Below are 17544 nucleotides of genomic sequence, written 5' to 3' on the forward strand. Positions count from 1 at the left end.
TTTCTAAAGTCATGCTTGGGTAATCAGAGAGAACTCAGTTCTGTTTAAACATACTGCTTAAGCATTTAGCCTTTGTCATTATGAAATGTTACTATGGATTCAGTATTTTGTCAATACAAAAGGTTATAGAAAAGACAATATAGCTTTAATTCAATATAGCTTCAATACCAATTTTTACATACAGGCTAGGCTCCTTGTCAGCTTTGTAAGTGCTTGGCACAGCTTCCGTAAAGGGTTGTGATATAAATGTGTCCTTTTGTCTCCCCCCTCAATACTGGCCACTGAGTGCCAGGCTAGTTCTTGGGGTATATTAGCATACCCTAAAGGCTGCTGTAATTTACACTGACTAGTGGAGGCTCAGAGGAGCTTATATGGTTGCCAGGGATTGCCAAGACATAAGACATCCTAGCCACACCTCCTGCGCCAGCCGTTGTATTCTGAAGATGTCCTCCAGGACATCCTATGACAAAGGGGAGAGATTTTTGCCTGATTGTGACCTTTCTCTGGAAATAGTTACAATGCAGACATTGCCAGTTATCTGACTAATCTGCGTTCTTAAATCTACCCCTGGTTCCAGTTAATCTGTTCCATTTTTAGTATTATTGCTGTTAGGCAAAAAAAGAAAACTCATGTAACTCTAATGTAATGCTCTCTGTTTTTCCGCCAATGGATATGTAAGTGCTCCTTTCTACCTCAAGTTTGTTTTTTCTTTAGCTGTTCGATTGCCTCAAATATCTAGGTGACATAAATCTATTAGGACCTAGTATTTGTAATACTTCATTGCTTTTTTGCACATCTGTCATTCAGGTGTCTGTAGATGCTGCCCATGGTTACACCCCTCGAGCTATCGACATGAGCAATGTTACCCTCTCCAGAGATCTGCATGTAAGTCTTATTGTAGTTAGTGCTTTTGTATTTTTTTTTAACTTAAATTTTCTTTTTTCTTTACTTGAATTTTTGTGGATTTATGTAAAACAAAAGTTCAGTGTCCTGTAGTTTTAGTCAGTTCAAAAGGCACTGTTAAGGCTGAAAACCTAACGTTTTATATAGGGAACAATTGACCCTGGAAGCCCCTGTGTGCAGAGAATCTGATGATTTTAATGGGAGTTCCGCACACAAAGGCTTGCAGGATCAGTCTTTAATTTTTATGTGTAGCTATTAGCAAAGTTCATGGTATGATGTTTTTCAAAATAAATGCCTCGCCTACTCTTCTTTCTAAAATAAATAAATGCCAGGTCATGAGTCAGCCTTATGAAAAACCACCTTGTATTTATGAAGAAGGAAAAAGAGAAATTAACTGGGGGCATGATTTTAAATTTTAATCTTTCAGCAGATTTATAATCAGGAGCCAGTAAAAATAAAATAACTTTTGAAGTGATAAATAAATGGACAATGGTGTTTTAAAAGTATTTATTTTTTCCAGAAATATTATCAGCTGTGGTTGATTTACAGACCTATACCAATGCTTCCACTACTATTAAGAACTACCAAGTTAGTATTGTTTATCATCTGATAAATCAGGATGGCCACCACACACAGTTCCCTTAGAAATAACTTCCTGCAAGTATCATATCCAGATTAGTCACCAGGTTGATTACTTGAAGTCAGGTACCAAGAACAAGGTGCTCTAGTTTTTTCTATTGTGAAATGAAATTCAAGACGCTTTGCCCAGCAATTCTAATAACAAAATGAAAGTTTTGAAACACTGTAGAAATGGAAAAGAGAAGGTGGTACTTAGCACATCCACAGTCTCAGCATCCCTCTTTCTCTGTGCCTAACTTAAACCTCCTGTGTATCTTTGATACAATGGGAGATGCAGAAATTTATGTAAGTTTCATAACAAGTATTGACAGTGGAGTATTTATTGGTATTAAAATATATGATTTGTTGCTATTTCATTTTTTCTGATTTTCCCCTTTAATTACATGCCATTACTTCTAATTAATATCCCCTGTGACTCCTCTAAGCATTTTCTCTCCTGCTCTGGAGTTTACTGAACACAGGTCAGATGCACAGCACTTGTAGATGATTATCATCTCTCCTTTGGCTGTTATGTGGTCAGTCTACACATAATTAGGTTTTCGTTTGTAGTTTAGTTATATCCCTTTGGCTTATTCATGATGTTTATTACTATTCTCTGAGTTTCCTGTGTATTTCTGGCATTGAGATGCCAGAACTGAATGCATCATACAGAGTTGTATGGAGTGGCACTATTACCTGGTCTCTCTGGTTTTTTGTTTTTTGGGTTTTTTGCATATGCAATCCTAAAATATCACTTAGTGGATAAACTATTGTACTGCAGAGTTCTAATAGATCTAGTTTCAGGTCTACTACCAATCCTAGCTGTCTCTTGGCATTTCTGCTTTCCAAGTTCAATATCTTTGTCACTTCGAATATTTGTGTTTTAGCTTATTTTTCCCCAAAGTCTCAGGCTGAATTTTCTCAGGTTAAATATTATTTTGTTGTTTCCAGTCTCTATTTCTAACCACCGTAGATTTCTGTGTATCTTTCCCTGGAGTTTGCAATTTCTCCCAATTAAGTATCCTTGCTATATTTTAACTAGTAAGCCATTAAACTTCCAAATACTTACTAAAGATGGTGAATAAAATTGAGTCACACTAGTTCCTGCAGCATTCCACTGGGGACTTACTCCATTATTATAACTATGCTTATCACTTATACAGGACTTCACATATTCAAAAAGCCATACAAGCATTAGTTAACCCTCACAATACTGCTGGGATGTGGATAAGCATTTGTCACAGTATTACAGATTGGGAAACTTAAAGCAGAGGAGCTAAGTGATTTACCCAGGGCCAAACTGCAAATAACTGGCATTAGAACTAGAACTGAATTTAGAATTCAGGACTTTGTGAATACCAATCCCATACTCATGATTTTACATCACACTATCTGCCATTTGTCACTGATAATTTCCCTTTGTTTACAGCCCTCCAGTGAGTTAGAAGTCAATACTGACCGTCCTTATGATCGAGAGTAACTGGTTTCACCAGTTATGTTTGAAGCTAGCTTTCGGTTAGAAGCCTACTTTTGTTCCGCAATCAATAACATCACCAGAACTAAGCAAATTTAACTAACATTTCATTTGCATCATTATGTCAGGTTACAGTTTCTCTTGTAATTTTCAAGCACATGAGCAATGCATTTGTGAGAGATAAGGGGAAATATGAGGTGTGATTCATTTTGGTGTAACTTGAGGTTTTAATGTATCTTAAGTAAGAGCTTAGCCTACATACTCCAACTTTGACTTAAGTTGGTAGCTTTTGGAAAGGCAACTGCTTTGACAGTAGTAAAAAGTGGGTGTTTGGATTTTTGGAATTGTTAAATTAAATATATATAAATAATGTGTTTTGTCCTATGAAGGTGCTCTACTATACCCATCTTTTCCTAGAGATTGTCTTAGTATGCAGACAAGTTATGGCCAAAATTTGCATCTAAATCCATAGATAGTCCCCTAAATGAGTGGACTGGTTTTCATATATTCTGGGCAACGAAACATTGCATTGAAGGAAATAGGAACTGTGCACCAGGTCTACATATCATAGCCCAAAAGGAATGTTACAAACTGCTCTTTCCCCTAGAGCAATTCAGTTAAGTTTGAGAGACCTGGGTAGGTTTTAACTATTTACTGAAAACCACAATAGAATCCAAATAAATGCTCCTAAGCTACAATACAGCCATTAAAGTAAGTAAGCTGGGCAAGGCGTACTAGATGCTGGGAGACAAAACTTCCTCTCTGTTCAAAGTCTGTCACCTCTCAACACATAGAAGCACTTAACCCCACCCCATCTCTCTCAAGTTATACACATGGCTTATAGGTCACTTGCGGAGCCTGCCCAGACAGCCTCATTATAGCTCCCTCTACTGGTGAGAAATGTGGAACCCAAACATGTATTACAACATTAATCAAGACGTACTAAAACTGTGATGAGATGAACATTAAAACAAGAAGGACAAATTTGCCTCACCCCAGGGATACAGGAGCATCTAAGGGTACAGCCCATATGGGAGTTCTCCAGTCCCCTACAGGAATGAGAAGTGAAATTGTGATTGTGGCAGCAGATCCACAATTACCTGGATCCAGTGAATACAAACACCCATGTAAGGGGTGCAAAGTCATTGCTGACACACTACAGACTAAGTACTGGAGCAGCAGGAACATAGGGAGAGAGCTTCTCTGTGCCTACTTGCAGCTTGGGGATGGATTCCATTCCCCTGCCTGATGTAGTATTTCATACAAAACTGGTTTCTTTGGCTTTTGTGCAAGGTTGAGGGAGAAGTTCAGTGCAGAATAAATAACTGTATTGGGTTTAGCTGTTGAGTTCCAGATTTGTCAGCTTGACTTATCAATAAAAATGATAGTTTGCAAGTGAACATTTAAATGTAATTTTATATATTACCTACACTACAATGCCATTGCAAGATCTTGATATTAAATAGAAACTGTAAAATTACCTTTCTTTGAGATTTATAACATTAATCATTAACTTCTCCATTTTCTTAAGGCAATGGCTGAGATGATGGCTGAAAACTACCATAACATATGGGCAAAGAAAAAGAAAATGGAACTGGAAGCAAAAGGTAATCATCTCTGGTTTTTTGCTTGTTTGTTTTTTGGGGTTTTTTTGAGGTGTTTTAAGTTCAGAGTGACTCAACTTAGGTTATGTGTGTATGATGCAGTATCAAGAAAGGTCAAATTAAAAAAGAAATTAAACGATTTATTTAAACTTGACCTGAAAAATCAGACATCGAGAAGAACAATTGTTCAAAATTTTCAAATTACTTTATTATCATGATCATTATTATTTTTGAACATCCAGAAGAGTGTTAGACACTTCACGGAAATACAGAATGAGACAGTCCATACCCAGAGAATTAGACTAATTCAATAAGGAAAAAGAGACGGCAAGAGCTTGTTTAACTAAGACTTGTAAACATCTTGATGGTTGTGTTGCATTTGGTTTCTTTTATTTATTTTATTTCCCTTGTGATACCAGACTCTTGGTCACAGGAATTAGACTTCATTCATACTATTCTACATATTGCCAAGTTATCCAGCAATGTATTAATCAAGAATTATATTCATTACAGATTAAATTGACAAACGTGATTAAACCTAGATTAGTTCCTTGGTTTTACAAGGAAAATAGTGTACTCTGTCTAATCTCTTCTGGTCCAGATGGTAAATATTACTATACACGATAGTTGTTACCTGTTATGTTTTCTTCCGTGTTAAAGAAAGTTAAGGTTTTTATTTATTTTATTTTTTGCGCCTTAATGCTAACATTTTATTCTGTAGATGTTATAATTGTTTAATTGCTACATGGAAAAAAATAGTGATGGCATTGTACATTTCACTGACTGGAATTTAGGTTTTTTTTCTCATCAAAAGATGTCAAGGCAAAGAGCTAATATGGAAATTGTTTTTTTCCTTTTTATCTCAGTTTCTATTTACGGTGCAGTGGTAGCTAGTGTTTTAATGATGGCTTGACACCACTATTCACGTATTTAAACTAGAACTCTATAGATATTGGCTGACTGCACTGTGTTAATCATATGCAATCCTACGGACTCAAATGGAGTTGCATGGGTATGACTGAAGGCAGAATTTTGAAACCGTTGTCAGTGAATGTGTAAATGAAGCCTTAGTATTACTGAGCAGTAAGGCCTTATCTGGGTGACCTTGTGTTGGATAAATAAGAGAATGAATTGCCGTATCTTACATTATGTTTCCCCTCATTTCAGTTTCTTTGTGATTTTTTTAAAATAAAATTTATCTAACCTAAGTAGCCAGTTTCGGGGGAGGGGATTTGGACTTTTGAAGAATGTTGCAGGATGATTAGACATTTGGAACGGGGAGGTGTATTTGACACCTGAAAAGGCAGAGGTGTTGCTGCTGTGCACTGATTAACTAAGGGGATTTACAGGCAAGGAAGGCAGCATAAAGAGTGTTTTTATTGAAAACCTTGCAGAGAGTTATGATGAATGATAGAGAGGGTATGTGCTACTTGGTAAGAAGTGTGGATTGGTTTGGCAGGTGAAAAATGGTTACAATTTTCCAATATATTTGCCATTTTGTGATATAGTGAATATATCTGTTTTCCCACAGATGAAAATGGCAGACTAATAATTTAGCTGTCTGATACAGGTCATGTATATACATAGGGTTATATTATCTTGTATGTTTTTTTAAAGATCTTTTTGCAGAAAGATCTTTCAAATTATGATCCTCTGCTGTCACCTAATGGTCAGGTACATTCAGTACAATAATATTCTTTATAGAGTTCTCGCCTTGTACATGTGGATCTTTTCACTGTCTTTAATTATGAAATATGAGTCTTTTTGATGTGTGGGCATATTTATGTGGGTTGCTATTTCACAGAGGGAAAATGCATGATTCCAGAAAGCTGTAGTTTTCTGGTTTTCCTGGGAGGCTTTAAAATGTTAATTTTGTAGAGCATTTTATCCAGTGAGATTCCCCATGCATTGCATACAGAATATGTAGCATCTCATTCAAGGTAGAGCAATTTAAATCATTGATTGGAAAAATAATTTAAATTAGATAGAGACTTTATAAACCTAATTCAAATGTGTGCTATTGCAATTGTAGATATAAATTCATAGTCAACTAAATCATAAATGCTGGAAATTTTTGAAAATTTCCCTACCTTGAATATTATAAAACTGATATAGGAAACAAAAATGTTGAAAGTGAAGGCGCTGACACTGCAACCACTTAGGCTAGTACAAAACTTTACTCACATGAGTAGTCCCACTCACTACAGTGCAACTGCATATGTTGCCAAACTTTAAGCATGTTCATAAGTGTTGCAGCAACAGGGGCCAAAACTGTATTTTCATCAAAAGTTTTTGTCTTAGTGACACAAAATCTTGGCCACTTCTAAACAAAATTGATAACTTGTGAAAAGTTATCAATACTTTCAGCATGTTAAGTTTTTGTGAACTTTTTTATACACAGTTCAAAATTTTCAAAAATAAAGGAAAGATCCTGTGCTTCAGTACATGGTACAGTACGGTTTATACTTGGTGAGGATCTGCTCCCAGGAGTCTAAAATTAGGCTTCTAAGCTTATATTTAGGTACCTAAGGGTGAGCTTTTCAAAAACACCTAAGTGACTTAGAAGCACAAGTGCCATTGACTTCAAACTGCAAACCTTGATGGAACTTGGTCAAAGAATTTCATTTTTCCTGACTTGTGGCAGTTCAATATATAGAAAGATAGTGCTGGATGTAAATTTGGTATGGTGTATTTTCTTATTAATTTCGTGTTTGAGTTGTTTTTGCAATAAGGGTGGTAATGAAGCTTGGTTTTTTTAGTATAAATAAGCATTTTAAATGTGAAACTTAAGTAAAAAGTTTGTATGAAATCTACAAACAATTAAGAAACTAATAATAAATTACAAAACTTCCATTTGAGAAATTTGACTCTGTAAATGGTAAGAAAGTAAAAATAAAAATAGCAACATGTAAATGAAACTCCTATAAATATGAGTAACCATTACTCACGTGAGGTGTCCCATTTGCTTCTCTGGAGATACTCATATGAATAAGAACTACTCACGTGGCTAAGGGTTTACAAGATTGGGGCCTTAGATATAAAGGTTGAACCCTGCTCTGTTGAAGTCAATGGGAGTTTTGCCATTGACTGCAGTGCTGCCAGGATTTCACCCAATATCTATAATTGATATTCATGCAGTCAGCTGTATAATGAATGTTGACACTTTTTCGTCAGACTATACAGTTTTATATTTTATTAAACATTTTTCACATATGCACATCTCCCTCAAATGCACAAGCTTTTCTTACTAATGAAAAACTCGGTTGTTTTGCTTTCTTATGATGTACATTGGATTTGGATGTCTATTTATTTTGTACGTGTTTTTCATGTCTGTCTAAAGGAATAGCATTGAGAACTCAGCATGTGTGAAACATGACACAAAAACCAAAAATTTTGACATTAATTTAGTATCTGCACCCATTTGTTTTAATGGAGAAAACATAGATTTGTCTGCCAGGATATCATTTTTCATGCATTTTAAAGACCTTACTCAGACCTCCTGAAAAATTCTAAAGAATCTCCTTTTTGAAAACATCTCTTCTTATGTGTAGTGTTTTCTGAATTGGATTTGCTTCCTTGCTGTTATATTTTCATTAGAGACTTGCTGTGGTAGCAAAATACTTACCTGAAGTTATCATTTTTTGTGACGTCATAGTAATTTCCCCAGTAATTAATTGTGGGCTGTTAAAGAATAGTGACTTTGGGTGAGAAATAAGGACTGAGAGCCAATGAATTCTTAAGTCCAAAGAAAAACTCAAAGATAATGTTTTTATGTAAATATGCACACTGGTAGTTGTAATAATTATCTTATGGATTTATCCTCATGAAAAACTGACTGTATGTGCTACCAGTGAGAAATTATAAAGCCATATTTTTCTGGAAAATTTTAAATTTTATTTCCTTAATTATATTTTTTTCTCTCTCCACCACAAAAAGCTGGTCAGAGTGATCAGTTGTCTGAATTATCCCTGAATATCATGCTTTGCACATTTTTCCATGTAGTATTGACTTTTTTATTACTATAAAATAGATCCACATCACAATTTGATATTTATCTCGATACACTTTTATTTTGCTAAAAATGTGAGCCCTTTGTTATTACCACTGTATTTATAAAAAGCAAAGAACTCTGCTTCTCAAAGGGGCAAATTTTGGTCCCCCTGGAAGTTTCTGCCAGTGACTTCAGTATGACTAGCCAATGACACACAGTATTTAGCAGCAGTGTTTTTGAATTATACTATTTATATACTAATTATACTATAGTGAGCTCTTAAAGATAACTACAGCTTATCATGTTGGACATTTTCTTTGGAAAGAGGAGAAAAAAGCAAAAATGTAAAATCTAACCAGACACAAGTTTTAGCAGTGAGGGAGTGGTGATGTGCTGTGAAGCGTAATCACTGGCATAATGTCAAGTCATAATTGTAACTTTTTAAGTGCTTTTTCCCTACTAGAATTTTTTTTTATCAAGGATGTTGATGCTTCTTTCTACCATGAGGTTTGCAGGTCTTGGGAACATTTGACTAAGTTACAAATATGTATGTAGTCAGGTCTATAAATATACTTCAGATGTATATTCAGATACTCCGTGTGGGAAAACAATGTGCTTAGTGAAACAAAAAAGTAAATTATTGGTACTTTAGAGTAAAGAGGAACCTATCATGTATTTTACTAGTTGTTAGAGTGACCTACAAAGCACTGCATGTTGTCACAGGCTTGTTACAAACAAGGACGTGCCATCTAACCACATGTTTTCTAACTACTTTGTCATTTTCTTGACATTTTGTAGTAGGAGGAGGCAACCATCCTCTGCTGGTTCCCTATGACACGCTGACAGCCAAAGAAAAAGCCAAAGACCGAGAGAAAGCACAGGATATTTTCAAGTTTCTACAGATCAATGGATATGTTGTCTCCAGGTAAATTCACATCCAATACAGAATTTGCTTCACAGCAGATAATTAAACCTCCTTAATATCTTGTTTAATATAAAAGGATCTAAAGGAGTGTTAAGCTTAAGGGTTTTTTTAATGAGGGAACAAATCTGCTTGGCCCTTACATGAGTACATGGTAAGGGCAGGGTGGGGAAACAGAAACTTTCCCCAACCTAATTTACAGAGCCCAGGCCGAATTCTAATCCCTGTATACTGGGGAATTCTGGGAGGTATTCTACGTCAGTTATTCAGTGCTCCTCAGAAAGCTCCCCTGTATCTGAGTACTGTCAGTTCCATTGGGTTCCCCTGCTCCATCACCTGCTTTCTACTCTATATCCCACACTTAGGGGAGGACTCCCAGCCCCTTCCACTGCCCTGGGGATGCTGAGAGACTGTCTTATCCAGAGGGTGAGGGGAAACAGGCCTCAAGCCTACAATTCTGTCCCTGCCCCAGTACCAAGGAATTGTTTCTGCCCACCTCAGCTGGCCAGGACTCTATTTCCCGCTAGGAAAGCCTGGCTAGATCCCTCTGTGGCTTAGAGGTAGCCTGTGAATTGACCTCCTGCTTCTGCCAGGTTGTCTCCACTCCTCCCCAGCTGCTGCTGCTGATCTTCTACCTCTTGCCTCAGGGCTGGCCTCTGCTCCAGCTGCCACTGCTGCTGCCCAGTCCCTAACTCGTGGAATGGGGTGTCCTGCCTCTTCTTCTCCCGGGGGCATGTGGAAATCAGAATTGTCCCTAGCTGCTACATCTGTGAGCTCTCCTGCAGTTTGTCATTCCAGACATTGCTCCATTTTGCTCAGCTGCTGTTTGTTCTGCAGAAATAGCAGTCTCTGGAGGCCCAAGAAGGCTTTACATAGAGGTGGGGTTGGCTGAGAGAGCCAGTCACCTCCCCTCATCTCCCCTGGATGAGAGGCAGAAAAATCTCTCACCCTCCTTGAGGCACATTCCCACGTGCATTTTGAGGCATGAAGAAGCTTAGCTCCAGTATGTCAGCATGAGCTCTCCCTTTTCCTTTCTAGGAGTTAGCCATTTCCTGCTGATCCAACCAAACTTCTCTCCATTGAGATGGGAAGAAGCATTTAAAATTCAAACTACATTGTAGTTGAATATATGGTACTTTAGATAATATTTACTGCTATATTGTAGTTAACAATCATTGGGAAGTAGTCGTATACTGTATAGGATTGTCAAAGGTAAAACAGTTCAAAATTGGGTGCCCCAGATTGGGAATCACAATTCAGTAAGAGGCCCTGATCCTCAGATGTCCTATTCACTTAACTCCCTCTGAAAATTAAGGGTGTTATTTAGCTATCTGAATCATAGGGTTAGAAGGGACCACAAGAGTCATCTAGTCTAACTCTCTGCGTACATGCAGGATTTGTTGTGTCTAAACCATCCAAGATATAAATGTGTGTGTGGGTGTCTAACCTCAGACATCCAGTTATGGACATTTTAGCCTATGAGTTTAACTTAAAAGAGTGAACTGCTGACAAAAATTTAGTGCCATTTTGGCAAAAATTCAATGAGAAAGATTAAATAAAACTTGAGTTTTGATGCACTGTTATTACTGAATGTTTTTTCTGTGAATATGAATATTTTGGTAGCTTCAGAATTACTCGTCTTGGAGGGGTCAAAGCTTAGGAAACAATGTAAGACAGTAACACGTAACTGAGAAAGAAGCTTAAAATGTGGGAGCAATATCTTCAGCAAAACCGTTTTTCCATAAGCCTTATTTGAGGAATCTGTATATTTGTGTAACTGGCTAAAGTATAAATAAAGGTATAAAGAAGACAAATTTGTGTGACAGAAGAAAATTTGGCTCCAAATAAGAAATGTTTCTTATCCTAACAGACAGTTGAGAAGTACCAGAGTAGGTAGCTTTGGGCTATTTAGTGAATTAAGACTGCATTGAGTCATCCTTCAGTGTGTGGGAAATTATTTATTTCTTATTTCAGAGGATTAAAGGACCTGGAGTTAGACACACCTTCCATTGAGAAACGATTCGCTTACAGTTTCCTTCAGCAGCTGATAAGATACGTGGATGAAGCCCATCAGTACATTCTGGAGTTTGGTATAGTACCTACTTTTGTTTTTACTAAATATTTTAACTGATGAAATTTGCATTGAAAAAATTAAAAACAAATGTATAGTTTCCAAAAATATCCTTTTCTTAGAGTGTATGGTCTTTTTCTGAAGGACATTAATTATGTTTTTTGGAAGGTGTCAGTACAATGGCTATAATAGAACTTAGCATAGTAGACTGATTTAACATCTTATCTGTGAGGTAGCCCTTTCAGACTTCATCTAGTCACTCCTGAGGTATAGGTTTGAGACAAAAGGCTTTCAGCCTACCCATATGATAACTTAAATCCTTTGAATCATATCATCTTTAAGATTTGTAATATTACTATCAACAGTAGTAGTAGTAATATAACATTAATGAATATATCATTATCCAGAGTCTCAGAGAGCTAGAGCTGAAGTGAGGAATACAAACTATGTCTCCTGACTCTGCATATAAAGCAGTGAGAAAACTGCAATTTTTGCTCTGTGGTGATAATCTATATTCTGCATATTTGTGTGCAGCAGGTGGCCACAAACCAACCCCTTTGGATCGATGAATTCAAACCTATAATTTTCTTATTCTCTGGAACCTTCCATCATATTCTGGAACATCTTACTTACAATTCTGTATGACTCCAGCTGCCTACTGAACCTGGTGACCCCATCTTCCTGGGACACCAGCTGGCCACTCCCTCAAAAAAAACCTCGGCAGTATCATGTTTGCAGATGAGGAAATAGCCTGTCCACTCCTAGTTCTCAGAGGGTAACAGTAGAAGTAAACCTTCCTCTCTGATGGTGCTACACTAAGCTTCAGAGCTAATTACCCCCTAGTTTATACTTTTAAATAAATAAATAAATATAGACGTCCTTTCCATAAAATATAAATACAAATATCAACTCCACCATAATTCAACATCACTTCTAAATCATGTAATCCCCAATCAGCAAACCAGGCAAAATAAAAATGAAACCTGCCTCTCTCCCCATCAGTTCTCCTCCCTCACAATCCCTCCCCCACTTTTTTCAAAAGCTTAGAAAAAATGAGCTCTTTCACGTGCCCTGCAGGCCATCCAATTCAGGCTATACCAAGAGCATGTAGGGAGGAGTGAACTCCAAAGCTATGGGTTCCTCACAGAGAACCAGCATCCACCTCTCATCTACACCAATGAGACTTTGGTTCAAGTGGCTCTGCTGTTCTCATCTGTGGAGTAAGGCAAGGGGAGAGAAGTGGTGTCTGTGGTCGATAAGTCCAAAGCCAAGCTGGGGGTCACAGCCAGATGTCAGGAGGTCATGACTCCCCTGCACCTTCCATCTTGCTAAACGTGAGAGGAATCCCAGCTAGGTGAGGGGGAGGCTCTGGGGAGTGGGGAAAGGCCCAGTATAGAAAAGGTTGTGAACCACATTCCTGAGTTATTTACAGTTTTATACATGAAAATCAATATTTTACACTCTACTCAAAACCGCACAGGCAACTAGTGTAGCTCATGGAAGTTCGGATTCCTTGTGCTTATGCCAATGTATTCCATTAAACAAGTAAGCCACCACACTCGTGGCTAGATTCAGTTTCCACATGGTGTTAATGTTCCAATTCAAGATTTCTCTAGTAACCACAAAGGAAATAATGGGGCTTCACTTCCTAGTGTTGACTGTGAGGGAACCTCTGAGGATTTGCTAGCTACAGTATTGCAGTATTTCTTCAGGGCTTTGCTTGCTTTACAGAGCCATATGCCATACCTGACCGAGTTTGGCCAGTTTCTCTCCTTTCCATAATTACCTTGGAGATTAGGGAGGTGTATCGGCCCTATTTAGCAGTCATAGAACCCAGGGAAGATTCATTTGGGAGGCAATGGGAGAGGGAGGAGACATCAGGCCCTCATTAAAGACACCAGTAGAGAGTTCTCGGACTTGACTAGAGGGAATCAACTATTGGTGAGAGGGAGGGAGGGCTGGCCAGCTGGGATGAAGAACTTCCAATTTCCATTCAATGTAAACTCCCTCCTCCTTAATTCACAAAACACTGTGACTCTCTAACCCCGATTTAGTCCAAGTCGGTCAAGGTTCACTATCATCTGCTTTTAAAGGAGCAAATCAAACCAGGCACCTGCGCTGCCATGTAAATCCTACTGGCAGTGGAACATGTGCACAATGGCTTCTGAAACGTCCATGAGCATATGAAAGGAATGTCCTTTCTCCCCCTCATCCCACCCCAAGCATTTTCTGAGGCTGAACACAAGGCTTGAATGTTCAGCCCTGCATACATAACCCCAGAAATGTCATAAAAAGTGAGCTCAGCTCAGCATGCCTTTCCAGCAAGATGGAGTTATGCCAACAGGAGAATAAAGATTTGACATCATTTAAGTAGAAAAAGAATTCATGCCAGTTTTTGCCCAATGTAAGTGAAAGATGCACAGTGCATAAATAGTGACAGATTAGAGATGCACCTCTAAGGAATACATTTCCATGAGTAGACAAGTAGAGAGAAGGAAATTTAATTTATGATTAGTAGTCTGGCATTGAGATTTAGGCTTTGTCTACACACAATTTGGGCTATAGGAGTGTGAACTGCAGTGAACACTAGTGTGCTGTGTAGTAACTCCCCTGTGTGGACAATGTAGGCACAAACCTAGTTCATGATAATGTAGTCCTATTTAAACAGCACTAAGTTAATGAAAACTTGATACCTTTTAGTCTGTGCCCGTAGAGTCCACACAGAGGAGTTACAGCGCCGCAGGCTAGTGCACACTGCAATTCAGGCCCCCCGCAGTCTGAACTGTGGGGCTGTATAGCCCTTAGAAACAGATCAGTCTGCTGATTTCCCATTGATTTCACTTTACCCATTTAGTTAACTGGGTGAATTTGATCCTAGATAGAGGTTTCTGCACAAGTCTGTAGAGTGGGAGGGTGGAACAAGTTCCCCTGGTTTTGGGACGTCTATTCAGGAAAGCACATGTTGTATCCTCTTGTAGTGCATCCACTCTGCACTCCCCTTGCTCACAGGAGCTCTAGGGCTATCTAGCTATCTAGATTAGGCACTTCAGTGGCCCCCATTACCATCGTAGATGAGTCCTTCACTGTCTTTAGCATTATTTTCACAACATGCCGGTGAGGTAGACCCCATTTTACAGATGGGGAACGGAGAGATTAAATGATTTGCCCAAGGTCACCCAGGAAGTCTGTGGCAGAGTAGAGAATTGAACCCAGGTCTCCCATGTCCCAGGTTAGTGCCCAGTCATCCATCCTCTTTGCATGAGCATTTTTCTTCAAATTTCCTATCATTGACATACCACTAGCACACTTCCATCGGGGTAGTAACTGCTAGCATTTTAACTAGGGTGACCAGATGTCCCGTTTTTATAGGGACAGTCCCGTTTTTTGGGACTATTTCTTATATAGGCGCCTATTACCCCCCACCCCATGTCCCATTTTTTCACAGTTGCTATCTGGTCACCCTAATTTTAACTGCTGTGTTGTCTTAACCATGGTCAAAGTAGTCCTGGAGGCAGTGGCGGATTAATGATTTTGCCGCCCCTAGGCCCAGAAATAATTGCTGCCCCCCCCAGCTCACTTCCGCTCCGATTCTGCCTCTGCCTCTTCCCCTGAGCTCGCCCCCAGGTCCTGCTTCTCCCCGCTCCCTGCCAGTGCTTGTGCGCGAAACAGCTTCGCGAAGGAGGGGGGAAGGGGGGAACGTGGCGCACTCAGGAGAGGAGGCAGGGCCAGGGCGGGGATTTGGGGAAGGGGACCATTAGGGACAGGGAGGGGGTGGGGAATGAGGGCGGAGAAGGGGTGGAGTTGCGGCGGGGCTGGGGACGGAGGGCGCGAACCGGCACCGGGGGAAGCAGCCTCTGGCTGCTATTATAAATTTGCCGCCCCTGCAAATTTGCCGCCCTAGGCCTTGTTGGCCTAGGCGTTAATATGCCGCTGCCTGGAGGACACAGTGGTTTAAAATACCAGAGGGCCCCAGGTACCTTGTCTACACTAGTGCTCCCATAATTTCTTCTCTCAGCTTATCTACACCACACTGTTTGGGGGAATCAGATGAAAAATGCCTAATTAGATAAGGTCTGGGAGGAATTGTGCTTCCACTGGGACAGTGAAGCTCTTCAATGCTCCCTATACAGGACAGATCCTATAAGATGCATTCCAACCCTGAATATGCGTGAAAGAGCACACTAATAAACTTCAAAAAAAGGATGCAGTTCGTTCATATAACTTCTTACATTATCACAGGTTTTACTCCTGGTGCATGTAATTTGCCACACTGGTTGGGCAATATCAAAGCCCCGGTTAAATTTTTTCAACCTTCTGGACTGTTAAAGTGAGGAAGACTCTTACCTGCTCAGAGCCGTCTAAAACAGCATGCGTTTTATTCTGTGCAATGAACAGTTGTTGCTCATTTGATCATGGTAAATGTTTCAAACTCCTTGAAAAAAAAAGTGATTTATTTTCCTTCCTCTTCGCAAAACAAATGGGGTGGAAAAAGTTACAGGTTTTTTGCTTCACTTGGACATGTGTCTAACACTAATTGCTTATCAGGATTTTGCAGATCGCAACAGATGTGTTTATCAAATGGTATCTGAGTTTCATTGTAGTGTGGCAAGTGAAGTAAGTTTACTCTCCAGTGAGTACTTCTTAATTAATTGCATTCTTTAGACAGAAAATTCTTAACCATGCAATCAAAATCCAATAGTTTTGTAAATTACGGGGGAAAGCTGGTTTAATCATAATCTTTGTAGTTCATATATATAATTACTCTTTTGAGGTATTGAGCTTCCCTAATCTAACTTTAATTCTTTCTGTGGAATTCAGTTATGTGATTTGAGAGAGAGAGATTTTTCTCTCCTTTATTCTTTTATTTCTTATGGTTTTTTTCTGTGCTTACACTCAGTATGCGTCATACTGAGCACTGCTACTGAACAAGAGAACCACAACAGCAGGCCACGAGAACTGAGTGCTAGATCTGTGATTGAAACACAGAGTCAAATTTCCTTTCCTGCTACTCTTGTCCTAGACACAGCCTTTCCACAGAAAAAGTCATGAAGTGGCTCCCAAGACAGGCTTTTATAATGGGGAAAAAGTTGGCTACATCAAGTAGGGGCCCCAAATTCTGGATGGGCTTTTTTGTATCAAATGAAGTAAATTAAAAGCTACTCTGATTTCTTTTTTTGTTACTTTTAGCTTTATTTATATATGTTAGCAGGGTCTTTATAGGACGTTACCAGCTTTTTCAAAAATAAGAACATTGAGCCAGATTCTTGACTAGACATAGCTCCACTGGCTTCCAGGATGCTACACTGATATACACCACCAGAGGTTTTGGCTCCTTATTTTTACCCCCCTTTTATAATGTATCTTATATTGGATGAAGCAGTCTTAAAATACATATGTAACTAATATATATTATCTGAAGCATATTAAAACCTAGCCCTAAAGAAGAGAAGCAAATTACTTCCTCTGAAGTGTGCATATTTAAAGTATAGAATAGCATGTAATTTTATTTATTCAGTATGCATCTTAAACTCTTCCTACTCACAGATGGTGGCAGCAGAGGCAAAGGAGAACAGTTCCCTTATGAGCAAGAAATCAAGTTCTTTGCCAAAGTAGAGTATATCTTTGCTTATCCCTTTTCAGTGCAGAAACTGCTTGTTAAGAAGCATGTTTGTTCTTGTTATATTTGCATTGGTCTACATTAAATGTGTATTGAATTTTATTGTTATATTGTTGACAAATGAAAAGCTACACAGCTTGAGCAGACTATCACATGAAATATATCTATGAAAAAATTACATTTTTCTCCTTAAATTCCCTTTATCTTCTTTCTTTACAGTATACAGCATATCATGCTAGGTATTCATAAGCTCCCCACGTTCTCCCTGTACTGGTTTCGCCCAGTTATGAAGGAGGGTAGACTGTGTCTCTATTATATAATCTTTAGACAGTTAATGTGAGCTA

The 17544-nt window shown here is 38.6% G+C and overlaps 1 protein-coding gene across 1 annotated transcript in view; it reads left to right on the plus strand.

The window, feature by feature from the left end:
- Positions 1-17544, plus strand: part of RYR2 (ryanodine receptor 2) — a 743716-nt gene that overhangs the window by 533483 nt on the left and 192689 nt on the right. The window contains exons 61-65 of the mRNA XM_077812173.1: positions 808-885; positions 4527-4602; positions 9389-9515; positions 11487-11602; positions 17128-17192. Coding sequence (XP_077668299.1) covers positions 808-885; positions 4527-4602; positions 9389-9515; positions 11487-11602; positions 17128-17192 — 462 coding nt within the window. The remainder of the gene's footprint in view (positions 1-807; positions 886-4526; positions 4603-9388; positions 9516-11486; positions 11603-17127; positions 17193-17544) is intronic.

The sequence above is a fragment of the Eretmochelys imbricata genome, chromosome 3 (genome assembly GCF_965152235.1).
Source record: "Eretmochelys imbricata isolate rEreImb1 chromosome 3, rEreImb1.hap1, whole genome shotgun sequence".
Classification (NCBI taxonomy): domain Eukaryota; kingdom Metazoa; phylum Chordata; order Testudines; family Cheloniidae; genus Eretmochelys; species Eretmochelys imbricata.